Source organism: Ursus arctos, chromosome X, assembly GCF_023065955.2.
Source record: "Ursus arctos isolate Adak ecotype North America chromosome X, UrsArc2.0, whole genome shotgun sequence".
Taxonomy (NCBI): domain Eukaryota; kingdom Metazoa; phylum Chordata; class Mammalia; order Carnivora; family Ursidae; genus Ursus; species Ursus arctos.
Window position 1 is genome coordinate 64,925,370 of NC_079873.1, and position 20,296 is coordinate 64,945,665.

The 20,296-nt window shown below is 38.3% G+C and overlaps 1 protein-coding gene across 1 annotated transcript in view; it reads left to right on the forward strand.

Annotated features, from left to right (window-relative positions):
- The window catches only part of SH3BGRL (SH3 domain binding glutamate rich protein like), a 96,317-nt gene that overhangs the window by 71,843 nt on the left and 4,178 nt on the right, over nucleotides 1–20,296 (forward strand). The window contains exons 2-3 of the mRNA XM_026480140.4: nucleotides 3,829–4,014; nucleotides 15,514–15,594. Of these exons, the coding sequence (XP_026335925.1) occupies nucleotides 3,829–4,014; nucleotides 15,514–15,594 (267 nt within the window). The remainder of the gene's footprint in view (nucleotides 1–3,828; nucleotides 4,015–15,513; nucleotides 15,595–20,296) is intronic.

The following is a 20,296-nucleotide window of genomic DNA, read 5'->3' on the forward strand; positions in this document are numbered from 1 at the left end:
AGTTAAATAAGTCAGTCAGAGAAACAAATACCATATGATTTTACTCATATGTGGAATTTAAGAAACAAAACAGATAAATATAGGGAAAAGGAAGGAAAAAAATAAGATAAAGACAGGGAGGCAAACCATAAGAGACTCTTAAATATAGGGAACAAACTGAGGGTTGCTGGAGGGGAGGTAGGTGGGGGGCTGGTGTAATTGGATAATGGGCATTAAGTATGGCATTTGAAGTAATGAGCACTGGGTGTTATATGCAACTGATCAGTCATTAAATTCTACCCCTGAAACTAATACTACGCTATATGTGAATTAACTAGTATTCATTTTTTAAAGATTTATTTATTGTACAGAGAGAGAGTGAGAGGGAGAGTGCATAGTGGGGAGGGACAAAGGAAGAGAGAGAGTCTTTTTTTTTAAATAATTTTTTATTATATTATGTTAGTCACCATACAGTATATCCTGTTTTTGATGTAGTGTTCCATGATTCATTATTTGCATATAACACCCAGTGCACCATGCAATATGTGCCCTCCTTAATACCCATCACCAGCCTGTCCCAATCCCCCACCCCCCTCCCCTCTGAAGCCCTCAGTTTGTTTCCCAGAGTCCATAGTAAGACAGAGAGTCTTAAGCAGACTCCATGCTGAGTGCAGAGCCTGATGCAAGGCTTTATTTCATGACCCTGAGATCATGACCTGAGCCAAAACCAAGAGTCAAATGCTTAACCAACTGCACCACCCAGGTGCCCCCGAACTAACTTGAATTTAAATAGAATCTTGAAAGGAAAAAAAAGAAAAAAGAATGATAGACCTCAATGAGAGATGGGAAACCATCAAAATCCTAGAGGAGAATGTAAGCAGTAACCTCTTTAACTGTATGGTGACTAATATAACAAAATAAAAATTATTTAAAAAAAAGAAAAAAAAATGTTAATCCAGGGGACCTGGGTGGCTCAGTCAAATAAATAAATAAATAAATAAATAAATAAATAAATAAATAGCAGTAACCTATTTGACATTGGCTGCAGCAACTTCTTACTAGACATATCACTGGAGGCAAGGGAAACAAAAGCAAAAATGAACCCTTGGGACTTCATCAAAATAAAAAGCTTCTATGCAGCAAAGGAAATCAACAAAACTAAAAGGCAGCTTACCAAATGGGAGAAGATATTTGCAAGTGACATATATGATAAAGGTTTAGTATCCAAAATCTGTAAAGAACTTATCACACTCAACAACTTATCAATCTCAGCACCCAAAAAGCAAATAATCTATTTTAAAAATGGGCAGAAGACATGAATAGTCATTTTTCCAATGAAAACATCCAGATGGCTATCAGACACATGAAATGATGTTGAACATCACTCATCATCAGGAAAATACAAATCAAAACCACAATGAGATACCACCTCACCCATGTCAGAATGGCTAAAATAAACAACACAGGAAACAACAGATGTTAGTGAGGATGCAGAGAAAGGAGAACCCTCTTTCACTGTTTGTGGAATGCAAACTGGTGCAGCTATTCTGTAAACATTATGGAGGTTCCTCAAAAAGTTAGCAATAGAAGTACCCTATGATCCAGCAATTGCAATACTAGCTGTTTACCCAAAGGCTACAAAAATACAGATTTGCAGGAGTACATGCACCCTGATGTTTATAGAAGCATTATTAATAATAGCTGAAATATGGAAAAAGCCCTGGTGTCCATCAACTAATGAATGGATAAGGAAGGAAGATTTCATATGTATAATGGAACATTACTTTGCCATCAAAAGGAACGAGATCCTGCCATTTGCAATGATGTGGATGGACCTAGATTGTACCATGCTAAGCAAAATAAGTCAGTCAGAGAAAGACAATTATGATTTCATTCATATGTGAAACTTAGGAAACAAAACAAATGGATACATGTGAAGGGGGAAAAAAGAGAGAGAGGGAAACAAACAATAAGAGACTCTAAAAGATAGAGAACAAACTGAGGGTTGATGAAGGGAGGTGGGTGGGTGATGGGCTAAATGAATGATGGGTATTAAGGATGGCACTTGTTCTAATAAGTACTGGGTGTTATATGTAAGTGATGAATCACTAAATTCTACTCCTGAAACCAATATTATGCTATATGTTAATTAACTAGAATTAAATTAAAATTTGAAATAGAAGAAAATAAAAGATATATAGATGGCCAACAGACACAGGAGAAAATGCTCCACATTACTCATCATCAGAAAAATCCTATTTTATTTTTTTAAGATTTTATTTATTTATTTGAGAGAGAGAGAGAGAGCAACAGAGAAAGAGAGAGAAAGAAGAGCGCATGAGCAGGTGGGAGGGTTAGAGGGAGAAGGAGAAGCAGACTCTCTGCTGAGCAGGGAGCCAGATGAGGGGCTTGATCCCAGGACCCCGAGATCATGACCCGAGCTAAAAACAGAGTTTTAACTGACTGAGTCACCCAGGAACCCTGAGAAATGCAATTTAAAACCGCATTGAGATATCACCTCATGCTTATCAGATTGTCTAAAATGATAAACACAAGACACGAGTGTTGGTAAGAATATGGAGAAAAGGAAACCCTCTTGTAGTATTGGTGGGAATGCAAATTCATGCACCCACTGCAGAAAACAGTATGGAGTTTCCTCAAAATTTTATAAATAGAACTACCTTATGATCCAGTAATTGCACTACTATTTACTCCAAAAATACAAAACACTAATTCAAAGGGATACATGCACCCCCTCATGTTTATTGCAGCATTATATACAATAGCCAAATTATGGAAGCAGCCAAAGTGTGCATTGATAGATAAATGGATAAAGAAGATGTGATATATATACATAATTGAACATTATTCAGCTATAAAAAAGAACAAAATCCTTGCCGTTTGCAAGGACGTGGATGAAGCTAGAAAGTATTATGCTAAGCAAAATATGTCAGTCAGAGAAAGACAAATACCATATGATTTCACTCATATGTGGAATTTAATAAACAAAACAATTGAGCAAATGAAAAAGGAAGAGAGAGACAAACTAAGAAACAGACTCTTGACTATAGAGAGCAAACTGATGGTTACCATATGGGAGGTTGGTGGGGGGATGGGTGAAATAGGTGATGGGGATTAAAGAGTGCACTTGTGATGAGCACTGGGTGGTGTATGGAATTGTTGAATCACTATATTTTAGATGTGAAACTAATATAACACTGTATGTTAAATACACTGGGAATAAAATAAAAAGTTAATAAAAAACTGGAAGAAATGATAGGTATATTTTTTAAAGAATTATTCTGCTATGAGGTAGATCTAAAAGCACTTAGAAGCTATAATAATTATGAAGTTTTTAATTAAGAAACATAAAAATAAACATGAAGGACACAATTTAAGGCAAAAATAAATAAATAAAAGACACCATACAGACTCAAATCATTTGGAAAGATTTTCTGCAAGGGCTGAAACTAAGAGAGGCTTATAGATAATCAGAAAGCACAGCTTCCCACTACTCAGTTTTGATTTAACTGCATTTTGGGTTATTGATATGCATTAGCTAGCACTTCTGCATCATTAGGTGTGGAGTTTTTGATGGAAAAATAAAAAAATAGGTTGATAAAACCTATTGACTGTTGACTGAAAGCTATTCAATCCACTTATGAGACATCATTAACAGCAAAATAATAAAGTGGAAAAACCACATATTTTCTATGAAACCACAACTCTTGATCCCTGTCTGAATTCATTTCTGCTAGTTCACAAACACTGACTGTGTTTAATTTGAAAAATAAAAACAACAAAATCTGTTTGTTCAACAACATAGTTTCTTTGTCCTTTGGGTTCTAGATTAAGAAGAAACAGCAAGATGTGCTTGGTTTTTTAGAAGCTAACAAAATAGGATTTGAAGAAAAAGACATTGCAGCAAATGAAGAGAATCGGAAGTGGATGAGAGAAAATGTACCTGAAAACAATCGACCAGCCACTGGATACCCACTGCCACCTCAGATTTTCAATGAAAGCCAGTACCGTGGGGTAAGAAACGAATTTAAACTCTTGTTCTATCAAATGGATCACCTCAAATCCATCCTATCCCTTTCACCCCACCCCTAAATGTGTATACAGCCATTTCTCCTGTTCATCTCTTCATCTATCCTAGGCAGCTGGGATATTTCTACTAGGAAGCAAATGGATGAGTCATCCCCCCCAAATTTCCTGTGAATGCATAAATACAGATCTTGAACACATAGCTACCTTCCCATTTCTTTTTTTTTATGATTTTATGTGTAAGTAAGTTCTACACCCAACCTGTGGATCAAATTCACAACCCTGAGGTCAAGAGTTGCATGCTTTATCAACTAAGCCAGTCAGGCACCCTGCTTTTCCATTTCTTCATCTGAATTCTATCTAGAGCAATTGTGTTGTTTCTGCTATGTCCATGAAAAAGCTTCTGAGAAGTCAACTGCTTAAAAATAGTTTAAAAAGAGTAATATCTTATTTCCTACTTGAAGCCAGTAATACTTTTATTTTGGTATTATTAATAATTTTTTAGAAAATGTTAAGTTAGCTAATTGAACTCATGTGAGGAATGAGGGAAACAAAAATGGGCTTTTGCTTTGTGACTGGTGTTTTCAAGTATGCTATCTGTAGTCTTTATTTAAACCATAGAGTAATTTCCTTTAATCTTCTGCCACTATATATTTAACGTTGGCAGCCTATGGCCTCTCTAGGTACCATGGCAAGTACAAGTATAAATAAAAGTTTTTCTCTTAAGGAGCTGGTTGAGAGTGAGGTGTGGAAAGAATCACACACACCTGGAACAATTGGAGTGTGGTTATGAATCCATATCTATGTGATGAGACAGTATAGAAAGCATATGTGAGGGTTATAGGAATTTCCGGTAAAGAACTGTTTGCCCTGCTATGTCCTGAATTAGCATGACTGAGGAACAAATGTATTAGAGTTAGCAATCCAAATCTTCTAGTTCATTGATTTATATGGAAGTAAGAGGACACTTTTTGGTGGGTATCTTTTTTTGTGAATTCTGAAAATTTAGGGGAGCTCGCATGGAAAAATTGAGAATTTTATTGGTAAAAAATATTTTTTCTGTGAATTGAATTTTTCAGTTCTGAGGAGGGTCCTGAAGTTTTCATCTGTTGTTGCTAACAGGACCAATGTGTAATGGCGTACTCTGCAGATAAGGAAAAGGCAATTAGGCTCTTCATGTAGATAGTGAAACCTCAATGCCTCTATAATTGAAATTTCTGCAAATGCTGTATGTATCCCAGGAGGTGGAAGAGGCCTCAGAGGCCATCCACTCCAATATAAGCCAGTATATATTGTCTTAATTTTTTTGAAGCAGAAATTTTAATTCATTTGGCTTTAAAAACAAACACATTTTAGGTTATAAGGATAACATTTCAGAAACCCCATTGATCTGGTTTATTTCTCCTTCAGAAGCCACACTGTAAGGGAATGGAGTTATGTTATAGAAATCGGGTATCACTGAGAAATAGGGAGCTGGAAAGGAAGGGGCAGGAGGTGAGACTCAACCAAATATTTATTAATGGAGAAAGAACCCAATTTTTATCAAATGCCTCCTGTGTACCAAGCACTAAGTTAGGAGTTTACTAACAATAAAAATTAAGATTTCTCCCTATACAGACTCCTAGGGAGAAGGGTATATAGTAACTATTCATTGAAAACATATATGTCAGTTATTGTACTGTATGCTTTATGTGTATTATATTAGTTAGTTCTCATACTAATTCCATGAGGTAGGTATTGTTATTTCTGTATTATGGATAAAGAAGATGAGGCCTAGAAGAAGGTTAACTAACTTGCTAAGTCTGTTTTTTTTTCTAAAGCTCTTATTTTTTTCTGTTAAACCACTGTATATTTCATTTTCCTATTTATACAAAGATCCCATATTCATTCTTTTCTTCCTACATTCTGTATTATGGCGGGGGGGGGTGACCTCAGTAAATTACATTTCCCAGTCTCTTTTGCCAACTGGCTACCTATTAGTTTTGGCCAATAATAAGAGAACTGGTTGGAGGAGTGGAGGACAGAGGAGAGGAAAAGCCAAGGTATTCTCCTCCTTCCTGATTCTGTGCTTCATGACAGTGGCTGTGTCTCCTTTGTGGTACCAGGTATCCCAGCTCCTGGGTTCTGTAATATCATCTTTTTTTTAATGATTTTTTATTATATTATGTTAGTCACCATACAGTACATCCCCGGTTTCCGATGTAATATCATCTTCTGCACTTTTCATTTTAGCCCTATAGCTGTGGCAACAGCTTCTTGCTTTTGCTAATATTTGGATTGCCTTGCCATTTCCTGTTTGCCTTTCACCAGTTCCTTTGTAAATTAATTCTTCATATTAAATTCCCTTGTTTAAAATATCTCAAGGTTTCTCAATCTTGGAACAGCTCACATATTGGGTTGGACAATTCTTTGTTGTTGGGGGCTGCCTGTGCATTGTGGGATGCTTAGCAGCATCCCTGGCTTCTACCTGTGGGTGCCAGTAGCACCCTTCCAGTTGTGAAAAGCCAAACATATCTCCAGACTTTGCCAGATGTCCCAGGGAGTGGGGTGGGGAATTACATCCTGTTGAGAACCACTGAACTATGGCTTAGACTCTTATTTCTAGAATGGAATGTGACTAAAACAATCAATCTACTACATTGAAGAGGCTCTGTTATAGTAAGTACAATATTTATAAGGATAATCATGGTTCTGAAAGAGCTTATGCTATGTATATGAAGAACTAGAGCATTTTTTCATGAATTAATAATTAATATGATACCAATATATGGTAGACTACATTCTGGATTAATGTTATTGGAGTCCGAGAGGTGTAAACAAAATATTTTTATTTTTTCCTTGAGTGAATTCCTATAGAAGAAGCAGACTATGTTACAATCTGTTTTGTCTACTCTTTGTAAATATTTTACATTTTCACTCCGTAGGATTGAGCCATGTATAGATATGAAGATCTTAATGTTTTGTTTACTCTTGTATTCTTAGCACCAAAAAATGATTGGTATGTAGTAGGTGCTCAATACATATTTGCAGAATAAATTAATTAATTGAGAAACTGGTGATTTTTTTTTTTTTGTCTCAGAGTTACAAACCTGTTTGTATTTGCTAAGTCCAGGGCCAAAAAATGATAATATACTTCGATCCCAAAACACTTGAAACAGACAACTAGAGTTGCATTTTATGATCAGTAGAGTAGCATTTTTTTTTCATTCTTTTTTTTTTTATTAATAATGATTTTTTATTATATTATGTTAGTCACCATACAGTACATCCCCGGTTTTCGATGTAAGGCTCGATGATTCATTAGTTGTGTATAACACCCAGTGCACCATGCAATATGTGCCCTCCTTACTACCCATCACCGGTCTATCCCATTCCCCCACCCCCCTCCCCTCTGTAGCCCTCAGTTTGTTTCTCATAGTCCATAGTCTCTCATGTTTCATTCCCCCTTCTGATTACCCCCCCTTTCTTTATCCCTTTCTTCCCCTACTGATCATTCTAGTTCTTATGTTCCATAGATGAGAGAAATCATATGATAGTTGTCTTTCTCTGCTTGACTTATTTCACTAAGCATTATCTCCTCCAGTGCCGACCATGTTGTAGCAAATGTTGAGAACTCATTCTTTCTGATTGCTGAGTAATATTCCATTGTATATATGGACCACAACTTCTTAATCCAGTCATCTGTTGAAGGGCATCTCGGCTCCTTCCACGATTTAGCTATTGTGGACATTGCTGCTATGAACATTGGGGTGCATATGGCCCTTCTCTTCACTACGTCTGTATCTTTGGGGTAAACACCCAGTAGTGCAATGGCTGGATCATAGGGTAGCTCAATTTTTAACTTTTTAAGGGACCTCCACACGGTTTTCCAGAGTGGCTGTACCAACTTCCATTCCCACCAACAATGTAGGAGGGATCCCCTTTCTCCACATCCTCTCCAACAATTGTTGTTTCTTGCCTTGTCTATTTTTGCCATTCTAACTGGCGTAAGGTGGTATCTCAGTGTGGTTTTGATTTGAATTTCCTTGATGGCTAATGATTTTGAACATTTTTTCATGTGTCTGTTAGCCATTTGTATGTCTTCATTGGAAAAGTGTCTGTTCATATCTTCTGCCCATTTTTTGATTTGTTTATTTGTTTCTCGTGTATTGAGTTTGAGAAGTTCTTTGTAGATCTTGGATACCAGTCCTTTATCTGTAGTGTCATTTGCAAATATATTCTCCCATTCCGTGGGCTGCCTCTTAGTTTTTCTGACTGTTTCCTTGGCTGTGCAGAAACTTTTAATCTTGATGAAGTCCCATAAATTCATTTTATCTTTTGTTTCTCTTGCCTTTGGGGATGTGTCATGAAAAAGGTTGCTTTGGCTGATGTCGTAGAGGTTGCTGCCTATGTTCTCCTCTAGAATTTTGATGGATTCCTGTCTCACATCGAGGTCTTTCATCCATTTGGAGTTTATTTTTGTGTATGGTGTGAGATAGTGGTCAAGTTTCATTCTTTTGCATGTAGCTGTCCAATTTTCCCAGCACCATTTATTGAAGAGACTGTCTTTTTCCCACCGGATGTTTTTTCCTGCTTTATCAAATATTAGTTGCCCAAAGAGCTGAGGGTCCATTTCTGGGCTCTCTATTCTGTTCCATTGGTCTATGTGTCTGTTTTTGTGCCAGTACCATGCTGTCTTTGTGATCACAGCTTTGTAGTACAGCTCGAAATCCGGCATTGTGATGCCCCCAGCTTTGTTTTTCCTTTTCAACAGTTCCTTGGAGATTCGGGGTCTTTTCTGGTTCCATACAAATTTAAGGACTATTTGTTCCAGTTCTTTGAAAAACGTTCTCGGTATTTTGATCGGGATAGCATTGAAAGTGTAGATTGCTCTGGGTAGCATGGACATTTTAACTATGTTAATTCTTCCGATCCATGAGCATGGAATATCTTTCCATCTTTTTATGTCTTCCTCAATGTCTTTCAAGAGTGATTTATAGTTTCTAGAATAAAGGTCCTTTACGTCTCTGGTTAAGTTAATTCCAAGGTAACGTATGGTTTTTGGTGCTATTGTAAATGGGATGGATTCCCTGATTTCTCTTTCTTCGTTCTCGTTATTCGTGTACAGAAATGCGACTGATTTCTGAGCATTGATTTTGTATCCCGCCACGTTACTGAATTGCTCTATAACTTCTAATAGTTTGGGAGTGGCTTCTTTTGGGTTTTCCATATAGAGTATCATGTCGTCTGCGAAGAGAGATATTTTGACTTCTTCTTTGCCGATTTGAATACATTTGATCCCTTTTTGTTGTCTGATTGCTGTTGCAAGGACTTCTAGTACTATGTTGAATAATAGTGACGAGAGTGGGCATCATTGTTGTGTTCCTAATCTTAAGGGAAAGGCTTCCAGCTTTTCCCCATTGAGTATAATATTTGCTGTAGGCTTTTCATAGATGGCTTTTATGAGATTGAGAAATGTACCTTCTATTCCTACACTCTGAAGGGTTTTAATCAGGAAAGGATGCTGTATTTTGTCAAATGCTTTTTCGGCATCGATTGAGAGGATCATATGGTTCTTGAGTCTTTTCTTGTTGATATGATGTATCACGCTGATTGATTTGCGAATATTGAACCACGCTTGCATCCCAGGTATGAATCCCACTTGATCGTGGTGGATAACCCTTTTAATGAACTGTTGGATTCTATTAGCAAGTATCTTGTTGAGGATTTTGGCGTCCATATTCATTAGGGAAATCGGTCTGTAATTCTCCTTTTTGAGGGGGTCTTTGTCTGGTTTGGGGATCAAGGTAATATTGGCCTCATAGAATGAGTTTGGTAGTTTTCCTTCTGTTTCTATTTTTTGAAATAGCTTTAGGAGAATAGGTATTATTTCTTCTTTGAATGTTTGGTAGAATTCCCCAGGAAAACCGTCCGGGCCTGGAGTTTTGTTATTTGGAAGGTTGTTTATCACTGACTCAATTTCTTCATAATTAATTGGCCTGTTTAAGAAATCAATTTCTTCCTGTTTCAATCTTGGTAGTTTATAGGTTTCCAGGAAGGATTCCATCTCTTCCAGATTGCTTAGTTTATTGGCATATAGCTGTTGATAAAAATTTCTAATAATCCTTCCAATTTCAGTGGTGTTCGTCGTGACCTCTCCTTTTTCATTCATAATTTTAATAATCTGGGTCCTTTCTCTTTTCTTTTGGATAAGTCTTGCCAGTGGTCTGTCAATTTTATTGATTCTCTCCAAGAACCAGCTTCTAGTCCTGTTGATCTGCTCTACTGTACTTCTGGTTTCTGCTTGATTGATTTCAGCTTTAATTTTGGTCAACTGCTTCCTTGTGCGTGGATTAGGCCTGTCCCTCTGTTGCTGTTCCAGCTTCTTGAGGTGAGAATATAAAAACTGCATTTTAGATTTTTCTATTCTTTTGAGTGAGGCTTGGATGGCTATGTATTTCCCCCTTAGGACTGCCTTTGCAGTATCCCATAGGTTTTGGACTGTTGTATTTTCATTCTCATTGGTCTCCATAAATTGTTTAATTTGATTTTTGATTTCCTGGTTTATCGAGTCATTCCTGAGCAGGATGGTTCTTAGTCTCCAAGTGTTTGAGTTTCTTCCCAATTTTTCCTTGTGGTTGAGTTCCAGTTTCAGAGCGTTGTGGTCTGAGAATATGCAGGGGATCATTTCAATCTTTTGGTATCGGTTGAGACCTGTTTTGTGTCCCAGAACATGGTCTATTCTTGAGAATGTTCCATGGGCATTAGAATAGAATGAGTATTCTTTGGTTCTGGGGTGTAGTGTTCTATATATATCTAAGAGGTCCAACTCGTCGAGTATGGCATTCAAAGCCTTTGATTCTTTGCTTAGTTTTTGCCAGGGTGTTCTGTCTATTTCTGAGAGTGGAGTGTTGAGGTCCCCTACTATTAATGTATTTTTATCTATATGTCTCTTTATTCTGGTTAAGAGTTGGCTTGTGTATCTTGCTGCTCCCCTGTTGGGGGCATATATATTTATAATTGTCATATCCACTTGTTGAATACTTCCTTTAAGAATAATATAGTGCCCTTCTGCATCTCTAACTATAGTCTGTAGTTTAAAATCCAATTTATCTGATATGAGAATTGCTACCCCAGCTTTCTTTTGAGGTCCATTTGCGTGAAAGATGGTACTCCATCCCCTTACTCTCAGTCTGAATGCATCTTTGGGTTCGAAATGAGTCTCTTGTAGACAGCAAATGGATGGGTCATTTCTTTTTATCCAATCTGAAACCCTGTGGCGTTTTAAGCAAGAATTTAAACCATTAATGTTCAGGCTGAGTACTAAGAGATATGCTTTTAATTCTGCCATGTTGTCAGTAAAGTCTTTGTTTGTATTGGCTGTGACTTTCTGTTTTGTATCACTCTTGGGGCCTTTTTACTTTTATAGAACCCCCCGTAATACCTCCTGTAGGGCTGGTTTCGTGGTTACGAAATTGGCTAGTGACTGTCGATTCTGAAATGTCTTTATTTCTCCATCAATTCTGAATGACAGCCTTGCTGGATAAAGGATCCTTGGCTGCATGTTTTTCTCTGAAAGAGCTTTAAAAATGCTCCCCCAACCCTTTCTCTCATTCCAGGTCTGTGTAGACAGGTCTGATGTAATTCTGATGCCTTTGCCTTGGTACGTGAGAAATTTCTTTGCCCTGGCCGCTTTCAATACTGTTTCCTTGGATCTCATATTTGCGAATTGCACTATGACGTGACGTGGTGTAGGTCTGTCATGGTTGAGCTTGGGAGGGGTCCTCTCTGCCTCTTGGACACGAATTTTTGTTTCCCTTGCTAGATTAGGGAAGTTTTCAGCTACAATTTGTTCAAATATCTCTTCTAGACCTCTGTTTTTCTCCACCCCCTCGGGGATGCCGATGATTCTAACATTGGATCGTTTCGTTGAGTCAGTAATCTCCCGTAGCCAACATTCGTGGGCGTGGATTTTTTTAAGACCGTCTTCTATTTTTATTTTTTCCTCTATTAACCCATCCTCCAATTCACTAACCCTTTCCTCCGCTTCCGTGACCCTGGCCGTCAGAGCCTCTAGTTTTGCCTGCATTTGGCTCATAGAATTTTTAATTTCTGTCAAATTCGCTCTCATTTCCGCCCTTAGGGATTGTATATTCTCAGTAATATTTTCCTGAATACTTTTTTCAAGTCTACTCATTATCTTGACCATTGTTACTCTGAATTCCATTTCTGATAATTTGGTTACATCCATATCCGTTACTTCTGTGGCAGAGGCCACTGACTCACTGTCTTTTCTTTGCTGGGGGGGGGCTTCTCCTTCTTGTCATTCTGATGAAGAGAGGTTGCGGGGTTTCCAGAGCCCAAAATTATTGACTGGGTCCCAGGCCGTGCCCCTTGTTTTATAGGGATCTTAGAGATGTGGGCTTCTTCTTTAAAGATTTTATTTATTTACTTATCTGAGAGAGGGAGACAGACAGTCAGCAAGAACGAAACAGAAGCAGGGGAGTGAGAGAGGAAGAAGCAGGCTCCCAGCGGAGGAGCCCGATGAGGGACTCCTTTCCGGAATGCCGGGATCACGCCCTAAGCCGAAGACAGGCGCTCAATGACGGCGCCACCCAGGCGCCTCCGGTTGTGGGCTTCTTGATTTTTCAGCCTGCCTTCTGTGTTCTGGGGGAGGGGCCTGCTGCGCCGATACTCAGGCAACCCTGTTTGGTTAGAGTCTCCGTGTCCCCTGCGAGGGAGGATGGGGATGGGCACTCTGTGAGCCGGTATTTCCAGGCTTTTGTTCTCTGGCGGCTTTCCCTGGCGGCCGGCTATGCCTCTTCTGAGGGTCAGAGCAGCAGAGGCTGCATTGTCGCAGAACAGAGGGATTGCGGCCCGTTCTCCACTGATGTTCTGGCCACTTTAACTCTGTTACTGTTGGTGCTGCTCAACCCTGCGGCGTCCCGGGATGTGCGCACCAACTGGGCGACCCTGCCCTCACTTCCAGGGCCGGCGCGTCTCTGTCCTTTGTGTTTCTAATGCCGCCAGCCACCGGCCGCCCCGCGCGCTCCCGGGTCTCCCGGTCTCAGTCTATGCCCGGTGAGCACACCTCGATTCCGGAGTTTCGTGAGAAGCCTGGTGGCACGCGCACCCGGTTCAGGGTCTCAGTCTGCTGTTTCGCGGGTGCCGACCGCGAGTCCGCCTGCTCCCCCGTGCAGGTGGCCCGCCTGCCGCCAGCCGCCCCGCGCGCGCTCCGGGAGTTCCCGGTCTCAGTCTGGATCCCGTGAGCACACCGGGATTCCGGTGTTCCGGGAGATGCCTGGTGGCGTGCGCGTTCACGGCTCACCGGTCTCAGTCCGCTCTCTCGCGGGTGCCCTCTGTGTGTCCGCCCGCTCCCCCGTGCAGGTGGCTGCCGCTTCCCGGCGCCCAAACGCGGCGGCTCCCTCCCCCTTCCGTTTATCTTCCGATATCCGTGCACGGTTTACAGCTCCCCTCTTGGTACCTCAATACTCAGCGCTGGAGATGTTCATTTGTAGAGATCCAGATGCATCATCCTGCGTCTCAGGCTGATTCCGTGGTTATTTAGGCTGGTCTGGTACCTATCCAGCTCGACTCAGGGGACCGGCTGAAAAAGGGGTCCCCTACTCCTCCCAGTAGAGTAGCATTTTATGATCAGATTTCAATATAGTTGAGACCTACTTTCTTTCACATGAATTTAAAGACTGGCATGAGTTATTTTTGTTACTTTGAACAAGAGGTAAGGAATACCTCTTCTGTGACTGTTGAACTCTTTCAACTAGCATTTTGAGGTTACTTCTAGTGATTGAGTGTAGAAATGACATATATTGTTTGTTTACTTTGAGTACTTTATAGGTCTCGTGTGTCTCAGTATGAAATTGTTATCAAGATCCACTTAGTTTCACTTTTGAGGAGTAAGCTTATAAGAGGCTGTTCATAAATGTCTGCTGTTTAGGGTTTTTTCTTTTGCTAACATGTAGGGCGCACAGTAAGATGCTTTGAGTCAATCCTTGGGGAGATTCAAGTGGTGCTAAACAATTCCAACAGTTTTAAAAGAATCCCTAAATAAGAGAGAAACTGATATTTCTTGGGATGAGGTTCCAATTTAGGATCATCAATGTCTTGAGAAATCCTCCAAGTACCAGAAATCATACATATATCTAAACTTTATATCTCCAGATCCTCCAAGTGCCAGAACTTAACCCTGTAATTGATGATCTATTGGTGCAGGGATCTCTAGAGGAACCAGGATATTATGAGTGCTTTTCACCTCCAGTAAATCAGCCAAAATGCCAAACTTGTTTCTGTGTGTTTTAAATTAAACAAAGTATTGCCAGGTATAGGCAATGGCTGTGTTTACTAAGTAGATTTGCTATTGATTATATGTCATAATTAAATTTAGGCAGTTCTATTTGTTACTTCTAAAGCATGTTTGGTGACGTAGAGGATGGCAGTGGGAAGCCCAACCAAATTCAATCATTTGTGGTTTTTCTTGGATCCCTGAATTGAAATATCTTAGTGGTTCATTTGCTCTTCTGGTCATATTTCATGAAAATCTCATTCCCTTCCTCCAAAAAAAAGCACAGATTTATTACTCTCATGGCCTCACTAATATCTGGTGAACTGTAGGTTCTGAGGATATCTTTACTTTAATCAATAATGAAAGAGAAATGTTGGGAAACAGGAACAACAGCCTCCTATCAAAAATAACCAACCTCTTACTGGCAAATCGTTGGTTGTGGCTGTGGAAAAAGCTGTGGAAAAAGCTGTGGAAAAAGCTACTTGTCCTCAGATTTAAATGCTATGTGATATATACAAGAGAATATTACTCAGCCATCAGAAAAAACGATTACCCAACATTTGCAGCAACATGGATGGGACTGGAGGAGATTATTTTATGTGAAATAAGTCAAGCAGAGAAAGACAATTATCATATGGTTTCACTCATTTATGGAACATAAGGAATAGCAGGGAGATCAGTAGGAGAAGGAAGGGAAGAATGAAAGGGGGGTAAACAGAAGGGGGAATGAACCACGAGAGACTACGGACTCTGGGAAACAAACTGAGGGCTTCAGAGGAGAGGGGGGTGGGGGACTGGGATAGGCCATTGATGGGTATTAAGGAGGGCACGTATTGCATGGAGCACTGGGTGTTTTACACAAACAATGAATCATGAAACACTACATCAAAAACTAATGATGTACTGTATGGTGACTAACATAACATAATAAAAAATTTTTTAAAAATAAAAATAAATGCTACGTGATATGGAATAAGTCATTTTGCAGTTCCTGCCCCACAGAACAGCCTATATTCTAACATACATTAAATGGGATCTAATATGTCCTGCCTCTTTACTACTCTTTCCAAAATTCTAGCATTTTGGAAGTTAGATAGCCTGTATGCCCCCGAGAAGGTTCACCAATGAGTCCATTTTGAATAAATTTATTCTTTTATTTCCTTTGTTCATTGCATATTGCTAATTCTTCTTGCCTTCTTTTCATTAAGGACTATGATGCCTTCTTTGAAGCCAGAGAAAATAATGCAGTGTATGCCTTTTTAGGCTTGACAGCCCCACCTGGTTCAAAGGTATGATTCTTTTTTTTTCCTGCTTTATAAGCCATTTTATTGCTGCTGGGTTTTTTAATCAGTGAGATCTCTACCTTTATTAAGTATTCAGGTTAAGCTAGAGGCAGCATAACATAGCTGAAAAGAAATCTTTCTTCTCTGCATGCACTTAATCTCAGGTAGGGCAGACAGATGTGCATAATCAAATACATAAAGTATGTGAGTAGGAGGTAGGTGGAGTGACTTCCCCATCAAGCTATCCAAAGCAGCAAATTTTTCATTGACCCATTCATAAATAAGTGGTTACCAATTTTAAAGATTCCATTATTTCAGCTGTCATGCATGGTTTTACATCAACAGAACTTATCTTAGCTCATAGTAATCTTCTTGGCAGCCTCAGTTGTCTTTGTGTGAAAGCAAATGCTTTAACTAAAAGCATTTGAGTTTCAAAATTGGTCACTAAATTGCTGGCTAAATTTGGGGCTTTCTCCCTGCCAACAACAAATCAATTTCTCAACTGGTAGTGTTTCCAGGGGAGACCATATAAAGAAAAGAATCAAAAATTAAATTGCCTATTTAATGAAATGTTTCTAAGCTATGGGCATTAAATATATCTTTGCCTTGTACCATAGGTCTACCACAGGCTGGCTTAATGAGAATGTATGTCCCTGTTCTATCATTTTACATTTTGTTCTTAACAACTAATTTTGTTAAACAGACTTTTTGAACTCCAGCTCCTTCTCCAATTTTGAAAGTCTGTTATTGCTCATGTTTTCAGCAGAGAACATTTACTAGCATTGTTTTCTGAGTCACTGTGAAATTTTGTTTCCTTGCTGAAATTTCTTTTCCCATGGATAAAATGTCTTATTTTAGGCTTTGTATAATTTGAGTTATAAGAAATGTTAGGTAAAATATTTTTGTTTAATCAAGTTAGGAAAACCCAAGTTAAGTCATTGATTTCAGTGCAGATAAGAGGAAGTATGAAAGGAAAGATAATCTGTTTTCTGTGACTGAATACTTCCTCTCCTTCAGTTAAAATCAGGAGTCATTCATTCACTTATTCATTCAGCAAGTATTGATTGTCAAGCATTAAGTTGACATTAATGGTGGGACAAATACAGAGAATGAAGCATAGTCACTATCTTCAAGGTGTTTTTAACATAGTGAAGGAAAAGTATACAATAATTCTACAACAAATATGTCTACAAATAATTATAATCCAACACATATTATGGTAAATTCTGTATGCCCTGAATAAAGTGCTGTAGGTGTGCAGAAGAAATAATAATAAATTATTACTAAGGAATTGGGGAAAGTTTCACAGAGGAAATGACATTTGAGTTGTTAGGGATTCAAAATACTGAAATAACACTAAGATGTCTTTCACAGAGTCAGCAACAGGAACCAGTCCATTGGGATGTAGCTTCACATGATGGTATGTTCAGGGAGCAGAGTGTAGTGCAGGGTATTCCAGAATAGGGCATATTAAATAGAGGATGTGAGTTTCGCTAGGTAAGTTTGGACTAAATTATGAATGCTGTGTTAGGTACTTTCAGGTTTATCCTCTAGGTATTCAAAAGCCATGGTAGGAAATGGGGGAAGACAATGATAAGATTATCTCTGCATTTTAAGATATGATTTGATCTATGTCTTAAGAAAATTGGCAGCTGTATGGATTGTAAAACATTGGAGAAATGAGATATTAGAGATAAGCCAACCCATTAGAGGGTACCTTAAGAGTCCAGAAAAGTAATGCAGAGGGCCTGAAGTGGGACAGCAATGATGAAAAGAAAAAGATGAATTTAGGAGATCTAGAAAATTCATGTATTATAAGACATACCAACTTATGAGATGCTTGTGGACGTAAAGAACTGGGAAGAAGTGAAGCTATATCTAGGGCTTCTAACCTGAGTGACTGGGAAATAAAACTGATGCCGTGGAGGAAACAAAAAAATGAATGATCGAGTGGAGGAGTTAGTCTTGGAAAGGAGAGGACATGTAGTTTTTTCTGAGACTGGAGAGAATGAGGAGAGAAGTATAAAAATAGAAATTTTAATATGTGGGAAGGTTAGAGAAGGTCATATTTGAAAATGCCATATCTTTAGTGTAAGGTCATCTGCTAGGAGTGATGGGAAATTTAAGACATTAGAACTTTGAGGAGAATTGAGTGGATTCAGTTGTTAAAAATAGGCTAAAGAGTAGGTTAAGATTGAGAATGGAAGTATGGCTCAGCAAAATAGAAGGTCCAGCTAAAGTTAGAGTTGATGAGTTCATAGTGGAGCCAGTCAGCTTGGTTATAGTGTTTTTTTTTTTTTTTCCTCCATCCTTGCTTAAGCCTAGGAGTAGGAATAGAGTAAAAGAACGGTAGATGTTATCAAAGAGAGAGTGGATAGACTGGAATAGTAAGAAAAGATCTGGAATTGACAGTGGAATTGAAAGGTAGATTGGTGATAGGGAGATTTTGTTTTGTTTTGTTTATTTTACTTGAGTATAGTTGACACACAATATTACATTAATTTCAGATATACAATATAGTGATTCAACTTCTCTATAAGTTATGCTAAGCTCACAAGTGTAGCTATCATCTGTCACCATGCAACACTATTGCAATACCACTGATTATATTCCTATGATGTGCCTTTTATTTGGTGATAAGGAGATTTTGAATGTTAGTATTTAATAGGTTTTTTCCAAGACTAAAAGTGATAAATTTGATACCAGAATAAGTTTTCTAATTCTTCTGCTAAACTTTCAAAGTTTTTTTCCCCCTTTAACAGGACAATAAACCTTCCAGAGAGAACTGGTGAATAGCAAGTATACAAAATAAGAAATGCAACTAGTTAACCCACATTGGAAAAATGCACTGACAATAAGGACATGTGATAAAATGAGATTCAATTTTCTTCTATGAAATTAGCAAAGATAAAACAAGGTGATAATACTCAAGGCTAAGTAGGGTGCGTTGAAACAGTTGCTGTCACATAGTACTGGTGATAGTATGAATTAGTGTTCCCTTTTGAAAACCAGAATGGCAAATATGTATCAAGGACATTCACCCAGTAATTTCACATTGGGTATTATAGTCTAATGAAACAATTCTGTGCATGGAAAATCTTTATGGATAAAAGCATATATCAAAATGTTATTTGCAATCCTAAAACTTTAGAAGCAAGTTAAATGTCTAACAGTATGGCCAACCAAAATAATTCAACACTGAATGAACTTTATGGATAAAAGTATGTTTCAATGTGTTATATAATCCTGAAACTTTGAAAACAAGTTAAACCTCAAAACATAGGGTCAAGAAAAATAGTTTATTCACTGAATGGACTAGTGCTTTCATTAAAACATGAGTTTGTAGGGGAGGCTGGGTGGCTTAGTCAATTAAGCATCTGCCTTTGGCTCAGGTCATGATCCCAGGGTCCTGGGATCAAGCACCACATTGGGCTCCTTGCTCAGCAGAGAGACTGCTTCTCCTCTGTCTGCCTGCAGCTCCCCCTGCTTGTGATCTCTTTCTGTATGTGTCAAAAAAAGAAAAAAATCTTTAAAAAATATTTTTAAAAATTAAAACATAAAAAATGAGTTTATATAAAGATACATTATAATGAGGTACATAGTTGTTTTTACTGTATAATTGATATTCTAATTATGTTAGGAGACTGAACTTAACCATAGCTAAATGTGAATATTTTTCTCCTTTCTTCACTTTCCAAATAATTAGCATACATTCTCTTTACATTTAAAAATTATTCAAAATCAATACTAGTGGAGAACTTCATATTTAAAATACCTTATGACAAATATTTCCATAAAACAAGGAATCTTACTGTGGAAGACAATTTTTATATTATTTTATATATTGGATGCATTTAAAACAGGGCATATTCTCTTACACTGTTGGTGGGAATGCAAGTTGGTACAGCCACTGTGAAAAACAGTGTGGAGGTCCCTCAAAAAGTTAAAAATAGAGCTACCCTATGACCTAGCAATTGCACTACTGGGTATTTACCCCAAAGATACAGACATAGTGAAGAGAAGGGCCATATTCACCCCAATGTTCATAGCAGCATTGTCCACAATAGCTAAATTGTGGAAGGAGCCGAGATGCCCTTCAATAGACGAATGGATAAAGAGGATGTGGTCCATATATACAAGGGAATATTACTCAGCCATCAGAAAGAACGATTACCCAACATTTGCAGCAACATGGACGGGACTGGAGGAGATTATGCTAAATGAAATAAGTCAAGCAGAGAAAGACAATTATCATGTGGTTTCACTCATTTATGGGACATAAGAAATAGCAGGGAGATCAGTAGGAGAAGGAAGGGAAGAATGAGGGGGTGGTGAACAGAAGGGGAAATGAACCATGAGAGACTATGGACTCTGGGAAACAAACTGAGGTTTTCAGAGGGGAGGGGGGTAGGGGGATGGGCTAGCCCCATGATGGGTATTAAGGAGGGCACGTATTGCATGGAGCACTGGGTGTTATACACAAACAATGAATCATGGAACACTACATCAAAAAATAATGAGGTACTGTGTGGTGACTAATATAACATAATTAATTTTTTTAAAAAAATAAAATTAAATAAAACAGGGCATGGTGATATGTACTAACTACTCTCTTTTATTAATACAAAAGATCATTCCTTGGCACTAGCATTTCTTTATAGTGGAGGTGATGATTTTCAGATGTGAAAGAAAATAATGTATTTATACT